General features: G+C 40.5%; 1 protein-coding gene across 1 annotated transcript; it reads left to right on the top strand.

The window, feature by feature from the left end:
* The first annotated feature begins 3,175 nt into the window (after positions 1 to 3,175).
* LOC139295665 (organic solute transporter subunit alpha-like) lies at positions 3,176 to 6,860 on the top strand. Its single transcript, XM_070917896.1, has 8 exons — positions 3,176 to 3,254; positions 3,628 to 3,779; positions 3,995 to 4,068; positions 5,041 to 5,199; positions 5,334 to 5,445; positions 5,749 to 5,895; positions 6,445 to 6,550; positions 6,700 to 6,860. Exons 1-8 carry the CDS (start codon positions 3,179 to 3,181, stop codon positions 6,858 to 6,860), a joined length of 987 nt encoding a protein of 328 aa, XP_070773997.1. The 5' UTR covers positions 3,176 to 3,178.
* The last annotated feature ends 9,487 nt before the right edge of the window (positions 6,861 to 16,347 follow it).

Genomic DNA, 16,347 nt, shown 5'->3' with positions numbered 1-16,347 from the left:
ATCAGTATTAATCAAGCATTAATAGCTAAGTCTCAAGTCTGGTTGTGCTTGATGTTGAGCAGTGGGAGCCACTAAAGCGAGATTTGTATGTATTTGTGTGCGCACTTTGTCTTTATTAGGTTAACACTCCAAACACAGTGCAATTATTAAGACCAGTAGTCAATTATCAGATGGTCTAATTTAGTTTACACTTTACATGATTGAAAAATGTAAAGGTTTTTCTGTTTACACTTTTAAGATATTTATTTTTTACATTTCAAGTTTTATACTGTGGTCAAACATGCAGGTGATATAAGCTTAAAATGTGAGGACCAAATCCAGTTAAAATGGTTTAATCTTATTTCAAATAATTATTTAAAGCCACATAATCAATAGATCACATAATGCAGAGTAATCAGTGAGATTGCCATTTTTCATTGCACCATAAATATATGTAATTTATTTTTTTCCAAGCTATTATAAATTAATTGCATTGTCTTTCAGTATCTATTGATTTTATTGTAATGGCTTATTTGTTTTTTATTTATATTCATTTTGTTTTTTTAAAAAGGTATGGGTGGTCATGTTTGTCCTCTTCGTTGAACGTTTTCAATTTCATGATCAATCCTTTGCAACAGTACGTATTTGTTTTTAAATTAATCAATCTCGCGTGTTAATTCCAAGGATAAAAATTGTGTTCTTTCCATTAGTTTTTCCAGTTTGATAAGATTTATTCGAAAGTTGTAAAGTAAGAGCACAAAATGAAACCACAATAAAGCTGTAGAAAGATCTTGTCTGAAAGGTCAGGGACATTTGATCCACTTTGTCCTTGAACCTGAACCAGGTCGGATAAGGTGGACTTTATATACCAGCGATGAAAGAGTAGTGTCCTCATAAATGCTCCTCTCTCTGTGCTCCTGGCAGCTGTTTCATTAGATTTCATTCCTCTGAGTGGAAATGGTGCACTGCACACTGTGGGGTTTGCCTGACTGATTAGTAGATGATAATGATTATGTGTAGATATTACTGAGTGGTAGCCCATGTGAATGTACTCACAGAACCTCACAGTAGTTTTATAACTAACTTCACTGACAACCAAGCAGCTAGAGCTGCTGATGTAGTTAGGCCTGTAAAGAACTGCTGTTTTAATGAGACATTATTCATGCAGGGTGATCTTCATTGTTGTGTAACAATAAATGTAATGTAAGAAACTATAAGGTGTGATTCTTCATCTTAAACACTGCTGTGATTTGTAACACTTTTTTTTTTTTTACTTGACTGTGAAACAACTCTGCAGAGGATTTTATAGATTACAGCCATACCTTTTACATATGATCTTAACCAGCTTTAAACTGTAGATTTGTCCCGATTCCAGTCAAATCACTTGTTTGATATGACTTGCTATATGCTGATGTTAGCGTAGCTAGAGGCACCGCTATGCCTGAGTACAGTCTCATAGAGCTGCTAACATGGCTGTAGAGTGGTCACTGGAGCTCCATACTGTGTGGCCACCAAGACAAACATGTCTCTGTGACATTTGCTATGGTAAATACACTTCAATAGTGGATATTTCATCCTCAAACAATTATAGAGGGTGGCGGATTCCAACAGACTCAATAAACTGATCCGCAAGGCCAGTGACATTGTTGGGGTGGAGCTGGACTCTCTGACGGTGGTGTCAGAGAGGAGGATGCTGTTCAAGCTGTGGGGCATCTTGGACAATGTCTCACATCCTCTCCATAATGTACTGGTCAGGCACAAGAGCACCTTCAGTGGGAGACTCATTCCTCCCAAATGCACAACGGAGCGCCACAGGAAATCATTCCTGCCTGTGGCCATCAAACTGTTCAACTCCTCCCTCTGAGGGTCAGACACTCTGAAACAGAACAGACAGATTCTGGACTCATTTCCCCTCGGTCAACAACTACTACCTCATTATTTATTCTATATTTATATTTATGCACTACTGACTGTTACTGATTTAAAATTACAATAATCTGTACAATAATTCACCAGTGCAATACATATATATACATACATACATATACATTGTTATTGTATATATTTTGCAAATTGTAAATGTGTATATTTTTTATTTTCTATTTCTTATTTTTATATTTTGTACATACTTTTAGTTCTAAATTTTTTCTACTTTCTACTCTTGAATGGGAGCACCAGTACTGTACGATTTCCCCCCGGGGATCAATAAAGTATTTCTGATTCTGATTCTGATAGAAGAGATGCTAAATGAACATGAGGAACAGTAGGCTACTCTCTCAGTAAAAGAGATTATGACTATGGCTAGCTGGGGAGGGGAGAGGTGAATTAACTAAGTGTCATTCACCTCTCCATAACAATGCAACAGTTATGCAGCAGCTTAACCCTTTGGACCCTTTGTAGAGGAGTAACCAGGATTTTCTAATTATCAATCTCAAACTTTCATGTTATTCTTGATGGAATACTTGTATTGAATACTCACAGTATTCATTGTTCTTTCACTTCACTTTTCCATTAAAATCAACTGGTTTCATTTTTATTTCAGTTAAACCTGAATATAATACCCATGCAAGTTTTTTCTTAAGAAAGATGCTGACAACATACTATTGACAACATGCTGACAACATACTATACTATTGTGATAATTCTACAGTCATACCATATTCAGTAGACACAATGTGACAAAATAATGTCATATAATTTTACTTAAAAGCACTGTATGTGTACTAAAGGCACTAAAGCTGAAAATATTACTTACTACTTACTTACTCATAGTTCGAGCTTGAAATTCTTTCATCTTTTTATACCCTTTTTAAATTTACTGGGAAGGAAACAACACACCCTGTCAAAGGTCATCTCTCCTGACTCACTCAGTGGGTCTCACCCTTTTAACCTAAACTCTAACCTTAGTGTTGTTTTAATTACTGTGACTTAAGTCTGTGAATGAATGAGTTACTTATGGATGTGTTCTCATAAACTTGAAGACGTCAATTCAACGTCAAGCACACTAAGAACACTTGCCATTGAATCTGCTGCTAGAATCCACTGCTAGGGAAAACAGACTAGTTAGTGTACCTTGTTATTTTACAATTACTGATCAGGATCATGTAATTTCTACCAGGAGAGAAAGCTGAGTTCAATTTAAATTGTCTGGACCATTTCTTTTTAAACTGAACTTTCTCAAGAAGAATATCTGCATGCCATGGAGGGAGCCGTCAACAGCACCATTGATCCGGCTTGTTTACAGGAGCCCCCGCTGGCTATCGATGTGATAAAGCGTAAGTGACCCACATTACCACATCCTGCTTGCTGATAATGTTTCCTTATCAACCAGTCTGAGCTAATGCCATTAGCAGTTCACTCAGCAACGTCAGGCTTGAATCCGTGTGTCTGAGAGTCTTGAATGCACCATGTGATTTCTTTTGCTCCAAAATATAACAATGTCCCACAAAATAAAAAAGAACCTGCTTGTACTTAATAGTACACAGTCATGGATGTACAGTAAGAGTTAAATGTGCTGTTTGTGTATGATTTATTTCACATGATGTTTGTGTGTGTGTGTATATATATATTATTTATATATATGTACTGTACTATGTAATAATCCGAGCCCCTCTCTGTCCCTCTCTGCTCTTACTGTTTTTATATCAGAGCTAGATGTGTTTGAACTTTGCCTGTACTCCATGCTCACCTTCATGTCCTGCATCTCCCTGCTGCTGTACCTGGAGCAGTGCGTCTATAGTTATAAAAAACTGCCCTACCCCAAGAAGACGACCATCATATGGATAAATGGTGCAGCACCAGTAAGCATTCAGGCCTGTTTTGATGTTAGAATATGCTGCTATTCCCAAAACCAGTAGAAGTACAATCATTATCAATGTGGAATAAGTTTCAAGAACTCTGGCACAAGGCCCTTTGAAATACAACGTGTCATCAAACAAACCATGCTATATTTAAGTACTGCTGATACTGCAGTTGTTTGTTTTTTCATGCACATAACTGTATTTCTGTCTTTCAGGTCGTTGCCACCATGTCTTGTTTTGGGATGTGGATCCCGAGGGCAGTCATGGTCACAGACATGACGTCTAACTGGTACATTTTCTCTCAACTACACCTAAATTAGTACACAGGGCAGAGTATTTTCGCACACAGAGGGTTTCTGTCATTGATATTTCTAAAAAGCTGAAATATGATATTGAGGTTTCTGTCCATATTCAAGGATAACTGATAATGACATAAATTGTATCACCATGTCATTTTAGTAAGATAGAACTATTATTATTTCTTTATTAAACAAAATGATCTGTATTTCTCTCTTATCTGCATCTTTTTCTTACTTGAAACAACAAAAACTATCTTATAGCTGTGGCCAGTAGCCAGGTCCCACTTTGCAGTGAACTCACCACTACTGTTATCTTGTTTGACATATCAGCTTCCAGGTTATATATAATAGAAATCCAAATCTTCCTTTATTATATTTCCCTCCATGTAGCTTGATTTAATTCTGTTTAGCTCAACAGACTTTGAAACAGCCAGGTTGTCATTGTTTATTTTTAGTTTTACACATCATCCCAAATGTAACAGTCCTGTTCCCTGTAGCAGGTGGCCATCCATACATACTCACTGTAAGACAATCAGGATAGAGCATCAGCTAAAGGACCACTGAGTAATAAAAGCCAATAAAAAATGAAAGCGTTGCATGAAGTAGTGTAAGATCACTGTAAAGTTTAACCACTCTATGAATGATTACACACACACACAGATCATGCCACATCTCCATGTGCTCATCTTCCATAAAATGCAGGAAATCTTTATAGGAGTTTTCCACCAGTGATACATTTTATGTGCTTTCCATGTACAGTTCATACAGTATTTTTGATTTGTCCTCACATGTCACAAAAGTAGGTGTGTTTTTTATGTAATAAATTAATAAATTAAATATCAAACTTGTCATTTGGCTCCCTTGCTGAAAAAGCTCATATATAACATCGCTTACTGTTAAAATTAAAATTCAGTACTCCAGAGTGATTTTTGAGAATTATTATGATCTCTTTCTCTGTGTAGCTATTTTGCAGTGGTGGTGTATAAGGTCTTGGTTCTGATGATCGAGGAGTTTGGGGGCAGCAGCGTTTTTCTGGAGCGGTTTTCTGGTAAGACCTTTAGGATCAACGTAGGACCCTGCTGCTGCTGCTGCCTCTGTTTACCCCACGTGCCCATCTCACGGTATTTATACCCCATTCTGGCTCCAGCCTGTGTTCTTTACTGTTCTTAAATTTAGATCTTTAAGGTAATTTAAACCTGCTGTTTTTTTTTATTTTTCATATACTCATATACTTTCTTTGGATGGGATCATTCAGGCGATTGTTATTCTGGCTGAAGTTGGGTGCTCTTCAGTATGCAATCCTAAAGACAGCGGCCTCTGTCCTTTCCATAATATTGTGGACAAACGGCAACTTTGATCTCTCTGATGTAAGTATTTTGGGGTGGGGGGGGGTGGGGGGGCAATGAGGGGTGAATGGAGAGAGGCCACCTGGGGTATTGCACCCCAGGAAATACTATCAAAAACCCTGAATATGTGTTTGTCAAAATAAACCAAATGTTTTATTGATATAATCAAAACAGGACAGGAACCAACAGGGCAAACAGGTGCTTTAGATAATCTGGTCCTGATTAGGGGGGGAGACAGGCCTGGGGCTGCATTCAAACACTATACATGATGCTCAGTCATTTGTAATAGGGAAGCATTCCCCACCACATTTGCTTCTTTTTCAGCTAGAGATCACTGGTGCGGCCATCTGGATTAACCCACTCATTGGTGTTTTCACTATCATCTCCCTTTGGCCTGTTGCCATAATCTTCATGAACACTAATAGATTTCTACGCAGCCTCAATATTGTGCCCAAGTATGCCATATACCAAGTGAGTCAACACAACCAATACTGTATGTATGCTACAGTTGCAAAAATGATACCTGGATATTTTATATTTGTCCTGCATTTCTTCACCCGTCATGGGAAAAACCTCTCTGTATACTTTAATAATTTTGTGTCCTATTTTTAAATAAGTTGCTTGAACATAAATGTAGTCACATACAAGATTACTGCTGTTTTTACTGCACACTTGAGTTTATATTCCTTATTTTACTTTTCATACATTTTCTTACAAGTTTCTTATAATGGCAGATGACGGAGTGAGTGAGAGCCAGGTGGAGAAATCCCTACTGGCTTGTACATCCTATTCAGTGAAGCAAAAGAGAAAAACTGAAAGAGCAACAGGGTTTATGGGAAACGTAGTCTCAGTTTAGAGAAACATAAGCACTACAAATATCCACTGGTGTGTTTAAGCTTCATAATACCAAACTCCTACTGAAAAATATAGATATTTAGAGATGCTACACAGCGCACCTTTAACATGCATGTATACTGTATGTACATTATGTAACTGATCAAGTATTGGTTTTCTCTTTAGCTAATACTTGTATTGAGTCAGCTGCAGACATCAATCATTAACATCCTGGCCTTGGATGGAACCATCGCCTGTGCCCCTCCATTCTCCTCTCAAGCTCGTGGATCCAGTAAGAAACATCTCTGAATGCCTTTGTGCATCCGCTGCTGACGTGTGAATGTGAAGTAATCCATCTGAAACCCTGATCTTCTCTCTCTCTCCCTCTCTCTCTCTCTCTCTCTCTCTCTCTCTCTCTCTCTCTCTCTCTCTGTCATGCAGTGCTGAGTCAGCAGATAATGATCATGGAGATGTTCATCATCACTCTGTACAATCGTTTTTTGTTCCGTCGTATGTACGACACACTTCCCTCTGAGGCACACGACAACGACCAGAACGCCAAAGTTGCAGTGCAGGCTGCTCTCATGGAGCATGATGTCTAAAAAAGGAGACAGTGAAAGAGTGAAAGTCAACACTGCTCTTTAATGATGTGTCAGATCATGTGGGGGGGGTCCACAGTGAGGTGTGTGGGTTATCCAAAGTAAATAGGATATTGATTCTTGTTGACTGGTAAATTGTTTTTCAGTGTTTTGAGCACCACAAATTAAATCATTCCATTGTGCTGGAATGGAGGCAGAAATGAGACGGATATCTCAAAACTTGTGAAAATGAACCAATACTATCATATAGAGAGGAGAACAGGAATAGTCTGACATTTTGCAACGTGAACTTATTGTGTTTCTTGCTGAGAGTTACATAAGAATATTGATACCACTCTCGTGTCTGTACAGTAAATACGAAGCTACCGCCAGATAGCTTAGCTTGGCATAAACACTGGGAAAAGGGGGGAAACAGCTAGTCTGTCTCTGTCTAAATGTAGCTATATTAGCTTTCATATTTAAGGCAACACGAAAAGAATGGCCGAAATACAAATTCGTACAAAATGAAGTGGAAGGATGACCCTCAACTTTGGCTATCAGAAATTAATATTAATATTTATGTTTTAATTCGGGGCACCACTCTAAAAAGGGAAAATTATAGCAAATTAATGAATTCAGTCCCAGTCTAAAAGGTTGCTACGGAGTTCTTGACTCTATAGTAAAATAAAACCAATACATGTCAGTATTCTTTGTACCTCAGGAATGTGTGTGTGTGTGATGAATCTGTAAACAATTGGTCAGTTCAGTTTTGTTATAACAGCAAGTGATATATATATGTATATATATATATATACATATATATATACATGCATATAGATCTCTACATGTATATGTGTATTTATATACAGGTATAGCAAATAAAATAGTAAACTAAAATCAACACATGTTGGTTCCTTATCTCTGGGGAGGGGGGGGGGGGCTAGCACTGCACTCTGGGGGGATGTGAGACATTTTCTTTCATTAAAAGCTATGATCAATCAATTTGTATATATAAATGCATATTCACATTTCCAGTGTCATTAGCTAAACAAAGAGACCACACATCTCATCTTTATCTTATCTGGATTAACTAATATGTGTAACCAGTTCTTAGTTCAATTAGTTAGTTCAACTTCTATTGTACCAGTATCAACATCAGCAGGTTGTCCCAACACTTCACATTCTTCTTGAAGGAGAAATTAAACATCACATATCAATTAGTGTACATTTGATTTTGCATTAAGTCAGTTTCTTTGTTCGTGTATGAGTTCTTGACTGAGCATCTGCCCACGTCCTGGAATGTGGGTATATTAGCAATTTTCAGGTTGGTCCTGTTGTAAATTGGCAAATTGTCACTTGACTTCTTCTTTACCTTTGACTTCTTGAGGTCTGTTTTATGACCAAGACATCGTCTAAGACAGGGTGTTTGGGGAAAGTTCATCTTTGAGTCTTAACAGATCTTGTTTTCCTGACCCAGAGATCATTTGTTTAAGCCGTACAAAAATGTGTTAAAACGACACATTGTGGTTTTACTGGGGCTTATGTGCAGGATTTTGTTCTTGGCCGGGGGCAGTGACTTCCTGGAGTCTTGTTAATGTGTCTCATACAGTATTTACCAAACAGATATGAGAGTGGTATCAATCATCTAAGTCTCAACAAGAGAGTGAATATGCATGTTTCCCATAAGGACAAACTGTTCCTTTAAGCTTTGATAGTTTATATAGTAGATAAAGAATTATTGGAGATATTGGGGTGCCTTTTTTCAGCTTGTAACTAGGATCTGGAGGAGTGGAACAAAGCCTTCCTACAAAATACAGAATATACAGAGAAGTGTAAGAGCACCCTGCAAATATATGAATGTCATACTTGGACAAACATACAGAGGATGAAAGGTTGAAACTGGGCACAGTGGTCCATTGGACTGGGAGTGTACAGGTATGAATATTTGTGTGTGGAAGAACAACATTTTTAAATTTGCCTGGAGGACAGTAAATAAAAACACCTATTTATTTGTTTAAATGAGTGTGTGTGTGCATGTTTGTGTGTGTGTGTGTGTGTGAGAGAGAGAGAGAGAGAGAGAGAGAGAGAGAGACTGTGGTTATCCTAATAATGGTGACTTTGGCCAAGGTGTGGAGATGTGAGGCCTACAATGACATCTGATGTCTTTTTTTGTAGTGAAGTGTGCAGTAAATAACAACACAGCATTCAGTTGTTTGTATGTATGTATTCCATTACAGCCCAGGTTGCATGTGTTAACCTATACTGAGGATTTAAGCAGCAAAACATAAAAACATTTAATACAAAATGATCTATTTTCTCAATTGATCACTGAACAGCATGCACAGGGAGGTAGGGTATATAACACTGTGCATATTTCATTTAGTTTCATTTCAATTTTAATGTGAATCTCATGTCAATCCATTTTAATCAATCCCATTTTATTAAGGAGACTTAATCCGTATGATGTAGTCCTCTGCATGTCCTCTACAACGGCGTACTTGTGTGACTGTACCCTTAAATCTCCGACTGTGTCTTAACACAGCCTGGAAAAACAGGAAGATTTGTTCAAAGATTGCTGACCCACTTACTCAGACTTATTCGGGACAGGGAACACACGTGGATGAGACAGCAGCTTTATTTTCAGACACAGAGCACATTTTACAGCCGTCTACAGCAAAACTGTGCCATATGTTGTTTCTTAAACAACCACAAGAGGCCGTGCTTGGTCCACACCAAAACCTCATTCATTAACCTGGTAATAAACTAGTCGCCTCTCCTTGACCCACATGACTAATTTATAAAAAAAACAAGAACCCTCATTTAATTCAGGGGACCATACATATATTACAGGGAATAAGTGTTATGTTGGCCAAAAATAAAGTTTTAATGCTGAGTGTTTGTTTTTAGTTCAACCTGAACAAATGACATTTTAAAACAATATACGTAACAAATTAGAGTTTTGGGGTTCAAATACTAGCACTTAATGATAATTGTGAACATCTACCAACAAGATGTACATGACTATCTAGGACTTTACTAAATTCAGACAAACCTCTCATGTAATCTATATATGGTATTTATTCCTATAGACTGGCAAATAAGATTCCTAACTATGTTTTGTCACATCAATCATATCAAAAAGTGTGAAAACAGATAATGATATGTTGATGAGAGGATTGCATTTAATTATTTTCCAAAAATTACATCTCACCTTTTACTGAATGCTAGAATTCTAAAATAAAATGCTCAAATTAAAATTTAGACATAATAATATCGACAAAACCAGACAACAAGAGAGATCATATTAACACTAGCATTCTCAATATAGTTCAATATTTTTTTCCCTTTTCCCTTGAATAAAATCTATTCATTAATTTACAATTATGTAATCATTCTCAATGGCTCGATTGTCTTTAGGACTGTTGTCAACTCTCAGATGTTCAAAAGGTCACGCCCTTGATCCCCTTTGATTTGATATTATGAATAATATCAACATTTACACTTCACAGGAAGCATTACATTTCCTTGTTTTTTATGTTCTCTAATAGTAAAAAAACTAATACAATTATGCTTTTTGAAGTAATATGCAGCATAGTGGATAGACAGAAAGAGAAAAATACTGTACAAATAAGCGAATAGGTCAATATGCTAATTATCTCCCAAACTTAAATGTAACAAATTGATGCACTTTGCTGCAATAAATGAATTTAATTAAAAAATTAAAAAAAATTGTAGCAGACTGGGGTGAGTTACTGTAGGTTGCTGTGACACAGTTGATGTGAATAAGGCCAGTTTATTTATAATAAAAACAAATCTGTTCGATTAAAAGATTATTAGGCTGCATATAGAGGGACATCGCTTTAATCTGGATGAGATGTTTATATAAAGCCAGATCATTCAGAATACAACATTTGGCCCTATTAATGGAGTATTTGTCTTTGCTGTTTATGTAAACAGAGTCATCAGACAGAGAGGAAGAGAGAGAGGAAGAGAAAGCTGCGTTCAGGGTGGGCTGATGACAGCCCCTGGCTCTGCATTGCTGACGAAAGCTGCTTAGCTCCTCAGTTGCTATGGCAACCAGGGAGAGCAGCCAGACAAAAACGAGGCAAAGGGGAGGGGCTTGCAAGGGAGAAATAGAGGAGAAAGGGCTGGATGGGAAAGATAGAAAGAGGGAGGGATACAGACAGCTCATAAAGAAACGCACGAAGAGCAGCCGAGGTAAAGTCTACAGACGGAGATAAAGATAAGGTCTGGATATAAATGCTCAATTCACTGGCTGGGGAATAATAACTGCAGCAAAAGACTGGAGGATACAGAGAAAGGGGGCAACAGAGAGAAGATGGATGTACAAACGGAGAACATGGACCCCCCGCCTTGTGAATCCCAGTCGAGTGGAAAAATCAGAAAAGGATTCAAGCTGTTTGGCAAACGCAAGCCAGGTAACATCTTTTCAATTCGAAGCAAAGGGGATGGAAACAACAAGTCACCTGTTAACAGGAGCAAAACCCCAGATGGATTATCGGAGACCACTGCACCAGATTCGGAGCAGGAGCCAGACAAGGAAAAAGGGCAGGAGATGAGTCAAGGAGAGAGGGAGCAGGCAGAGGAGGAGCCGCTTGGGGAAGATGGCGTTCTGGCTGCTGCCACTGCACGCACCTCCATTTCTTCAACCAGCTCAGCCAAGTCCCTCAGCTTCCTGTCATTACTGAGGGGTGGCCGGAGAGGAGTGGGGGACCGCCGAGTCCACACCTTGTCCCAGCCAGTGGCTCGCCAACGTCGTGGGCTGAAGGGTCTCTTTGGCAATGTTAAGTTCCGTTCAAAAGATAAAGAGGACAAGGAGGAAGCCCCTCCAAGCCCACTTCTTATGTCGTCCCGCGCCAACAGTGTGGAAATCATCAAAGAGGACCTCACCCTCACCCCTAAATCCCACCCTCGCTCTCTGGACAGCTCAGAGACTGAGAGCTGTGAGCCCGTCAAGAACTTAACAACACAGGACAGTCCAGCCACGACCCCATCAGAAACCATAACTCCCCAGGAGACAGCAGGCAATGTGAGTAAAACTAATGAGCATGTGCCGCCTTTACCTGCTTTTGAACCACCCTTGGTCCCCGGTGATAACAGCCTGAGCTCCTTGCTGGCAGACATCTCCTCTCTCCTGACCTTTGACTCAATCTCTGGGGGTGGAGACATCATGGCTGATGTGGAAGCAGAGTGGGGAAAAGCCAGCAGTGCCATCAGTGCTGCGGTGACTGAAGTCACGCCATCATCCACATCTCTCTTCTCCAAACCCTCCATCTTCTCTCCGCTGACTTCTACCTCTGTCAGCACTGCTGCCACGGCAAAACCCTCTACTGTAGCCGTTCCCACAATAGCCCCAACCCAATCCTTTACTCCTCTGACAAAGACAACTTCAACCTCGTCTCCCATTGTCAAGCCAAGTACCATCATCACGACGCTGACGAAATCTTCCACTTTGACTACTCACTCAGTTAAACTGAGCTCGGACTCTACTCCAGCCTCTGAGCCTTCTACCAGCACTGAAACTATATCAACTCCTACTCCCACTGCAACAAAACCCTCAACTACCCTTGTAACGACAACAAGCTTTTCAGCTCCAATAATGTCTTCCCCTTCAATAATTAAAGCCACACTGAGCTTCACCTCTACGACTACCACAGCTCCTCCGAACACCCCGGCCACCATAGTCAAGGCTCCCTCAATTATTCCAACTCTTACTTCTACAGTTAGCAAATTGGCTTCAGATATTGCAGCGCCTCCTCAAATTATTGCTTCAGTAAGTAAACCTAGCCCTGTAGCGACTCCACCTGCTGCGCCAGCTAAACCTCCACCAGTAACCCATAGCCCTCCCACCCCTATTGCTTTTACTCAACCTCCACCTGCTAAAATTGATTCAGCTAACAGTTTGCACACTTTCACTTCCTTCAAACCTTCCCTAAGTTCAACTGGAGGAGAATCTAAAGCCCCAGTGACAGTATCGCCAGCCTGTACTGTTACAACCAAACCCTCTACTCCTGCGCCGGTTATCACCTCCAAGATGACAACAGTTCCCACATCAACTACAACCTCAGGTTCAGCATCTGTGGCCTTTTCCAAGCCTACAGTCACCTCTAGCCCAGTGGATTTAAATAAGACCCTTCCCTCCCTTGTAACTGTTCCAAATCTTTGTCCTTCCTCTACCCCGACTGCCACAACTAAAACCCTACACAGCCCTGCATCTGTCCCAACTCCATCTTCAACTCCTTTAGATAAGATTCCTCCCATGACTAAACCCACTCCTGAACCAGTCTCTTTAGATAACACACCCCCTGCTCCCACACCGGCTCCAGCCCCTACCACTTATGCTGTTGTTTCTACAGCATCCCCAACACCTCCTGCTCCAGGTAAGATCCCAGTCTCTCAATCTAAAGCCCCTCCTGCCCCTGCTCAAATCCCAATTTCTATGTCTAAAGATCCCCCTGCTCCTGCTCAAATTCAAGTTACTCAATCTAAAGCCCCTCCTGCCCCTGCTCAAATCCCAATTTCTGTGTCTAAAGATCCCCCTGCTCAAATTCAAGTTACTCAATCTAAACCCCCTCATGCCCCTGCTCAGATCCCAGTTTCTGTATCTAAGGACCCTCCTGCCCCTGCTCAAATTCAAGTTACTCAATCTAAAGCCCCTCCTGTCCTTGCTCAGATCCCAGTTTCTGTGTCTAAAGACCCTCCTGCCCCTGCTCAAATTCAAGTTACTCAATCTAAAGCCCCTTCTGCCCCAGCTCAGATCCCAGTTTCTGTGTCTAAAGACCCTCCTGCCCCTGCTCAAATCCCAGTTTCTGTATCTAAAGACCCTCCTGCCCCTGTTCGTATCCCAATTTCTGTACCTAAAGACCCCACTGCCCCTGTTCGTATCCCAATTTCTGCCTCTAAAGACCCTCCTGCTCAGATCCCAGTTCCTCAATCTAAAGCCCCTCCTGCACCTACCCCTGCCCCTGGCCCTGTCACTTCTCTTCCTTCTACCCCTGCACCTTGGTCGAATGAGGCCCCAGCCTCTGCTAAGATGAGAAGCAGTGGACAGGCATCAGTGGATGGGCAACTGGTTAGTCCAAGTAGCATAGATGGCACCAAGGCTGTGCCGTCCAAAACAGAAGAACTGCATAATGAGTCACAAACGAGCCTTCAGGGCTCCTCCAGAGAAAAGAGGATACCACAAGTTAAGGCATCAGGACTTAGCAAAATACCTGTGGTTGGAGGGGGCAGAGCAGGCAAGCTTCCTGTCCGGGACAGTCAACATGTTGATGATGAAGCAAGCAGGGACCCACCTACACCTGTGCTAGAAGAAGAGAGGTCCCATTTCAACTTACATGATTCAGGGAGCAAAGATAAAATCAATGATGTTGGGGCTAATGTGCTCACCTCAAAACACACACAGGATGAGAGTCAGCAGCCTCCCCAGCCGAAAGTCCTCACCAGTTTACCGCGTGACTCAAAGATCCCTGTGAAGCACGGCGCACAGTCTCACACTGCCTCCCAAATCCCTCAAGCTAAAGACCCACCTCGCACCAAGATACCCGTGTCCAAGGTTCCTGTCCGCAGAGTTGGTAATAAACCTGCACCTGCAAGTGGCAGCTCCCAGATAAGAAAATAAAACAATGGACTCATTCAATCAACTATACAGATTATGGCTTTGACTGCAACTTCTTTTCCAATATAACTACATGACCACCCTTTTTAAATTCATATTTCTATACTGTAATTCTTGGCTTGTGTCTCTGTCATCTCTTGGCTTCACTACACCATAAGCAACAGTAACAGAGTCAAGGAGGCTGACAGCACTCAAGCACAAAACATCTCCACGGGGGGCCAAAGCAACAAGCCTGGGACTTTGGTGCTGAGCCAACTGGACATGCACTCAGGAAAGGTTCAGGGTCACACCTGAACACACAGCAGCATCGGTAACTAAGGATAAGCAAGATTAAATGTCTTCTGGGAAGTCACACACACACACACACACACACACAACACAGGCGAGTGCCTTTGTAAGGGTGCTTTTCCTACAGACTTTCAGAATTTGTTCAGTCTTTTCTACAGTACTTTTAACTTTTGTTACTCCCACTTTTTGTAGGAACCGTCAAATCTTATTGTCTTTCTTTCCAGCAAGTCTCTTTGATAATAACCAGACCCTTTAAGTTATACTTATGTCAGGAGAAGAACGCAGGAGCTCTATAAATAAATGCAACAACCAAATTTACATTCCACACCTATCTCTGGATGTATGTAGCAGAAAAAACGTGCCATTAATTTATGCACAAGATTTTGAACTGTACAGCGCCTGTGTGTCCACCTGCTCATATGTAACATGATCAGATCTCACTGTGAACTATGGGAGAGATTGGTTTTGAGGGAGGAATGGAGCTAACTCCTTCCAGTGAAATGGACAGTGGACAGCAGCCATCATGAATGGCATTGTGGACTTTTGCACGAGACAGAGAAGATGCTGCTGAGATGAGATCTCCAGCTCGTACACTGGCATATCCTTACCCTTACCCCACTTATACTCAGATGAGAACAATATCTCTGTGTATAATCTCATCTATGTTGTTCTGTTTCCTATTTAATCAATAAAACAATATGAGTACTTTGCAAGATGAGATCTGTTTAAGTTGTGAGTTATATCCTGTTTTATATATTGTGGCAGTTTGCAGACAGAAATGGGAGTACAGATAAATACAATATAATAATATAATTTACTGGCTCTGTATTGAGTAGGAATACATCATCCCTTGAGCTAATCTTATGGGGAAGGAAATTACATAACTCTGTCATCTTGAGAAAAGCTAAAGCCAGAGTAAAGAGAAATGACAAACATTTTATTTTCACTGACAAATCCCCACAGTTGCTCACCATCTTACTACAGCTGGAGCTCAGAGTGTCCTCATAGGAGCATGATTCCAACATCATCCACACTCCAAGCTCACTGACCTGAAAAACGAGCAGCAGAGCCCGGCCAATCAACTGCAAGGGGAAAACGCTTAACATGCATACCTTATTATCAGGAAAAGGGTTTGGGAATGTGTGTCAATGCTATTCTTAGTGTGAAATGCGCCCGATGGATCTGCTGAATAATGCTCCTCTGACCGAGTGGATTGTTTGATTTGGACATTTAGTAGCAGTTTGACATCATTGCAGAAAAGAACAAAATGCAGCTAGTTACTTGAACACAAAAGGTTGGAGTGAACTATAAAGACTATCTTCAATGTTGCAAAAAGGCAGAAAATGTGGGGCAACTCTAATAGCTACTAATGGTGAGAATAAAACATCAGGTTAAGGAAGGGAAGCTGATTTGAGTCATGGGTTGATGTTAAAAGGAGTCTGGTGTTAGGAATAAGGAGTAAAGGACAAAGGGTCAATTTTTTTTTTTTTAACAAAAAAAGCATTGCAGAGGTGACACAAAAAGACCTCTGTTTACTTTAAGCCAGAGGCAGCAAGCTGAGAAGAGAGGACCATCATTTGCCCG

Source organism: Enoplosus armatus, chromosome 13 (assembly GCF_043641665.1).
Source record: "Enoplosus armatus isolate fEnoArm2 chromosome 13, fEnoArm2.hap1, whole genome shotgun sequence".
Lineage (NCBI taxonomy): Eukaryota > Metazoa > Chordata > Actinopteri > Centrarchiformes > Enoplosidae > Enoplosus > Enoplosus armatus.
This window is presented reverse-complemented; position numbering and strand designations above follow the sequence as displayed.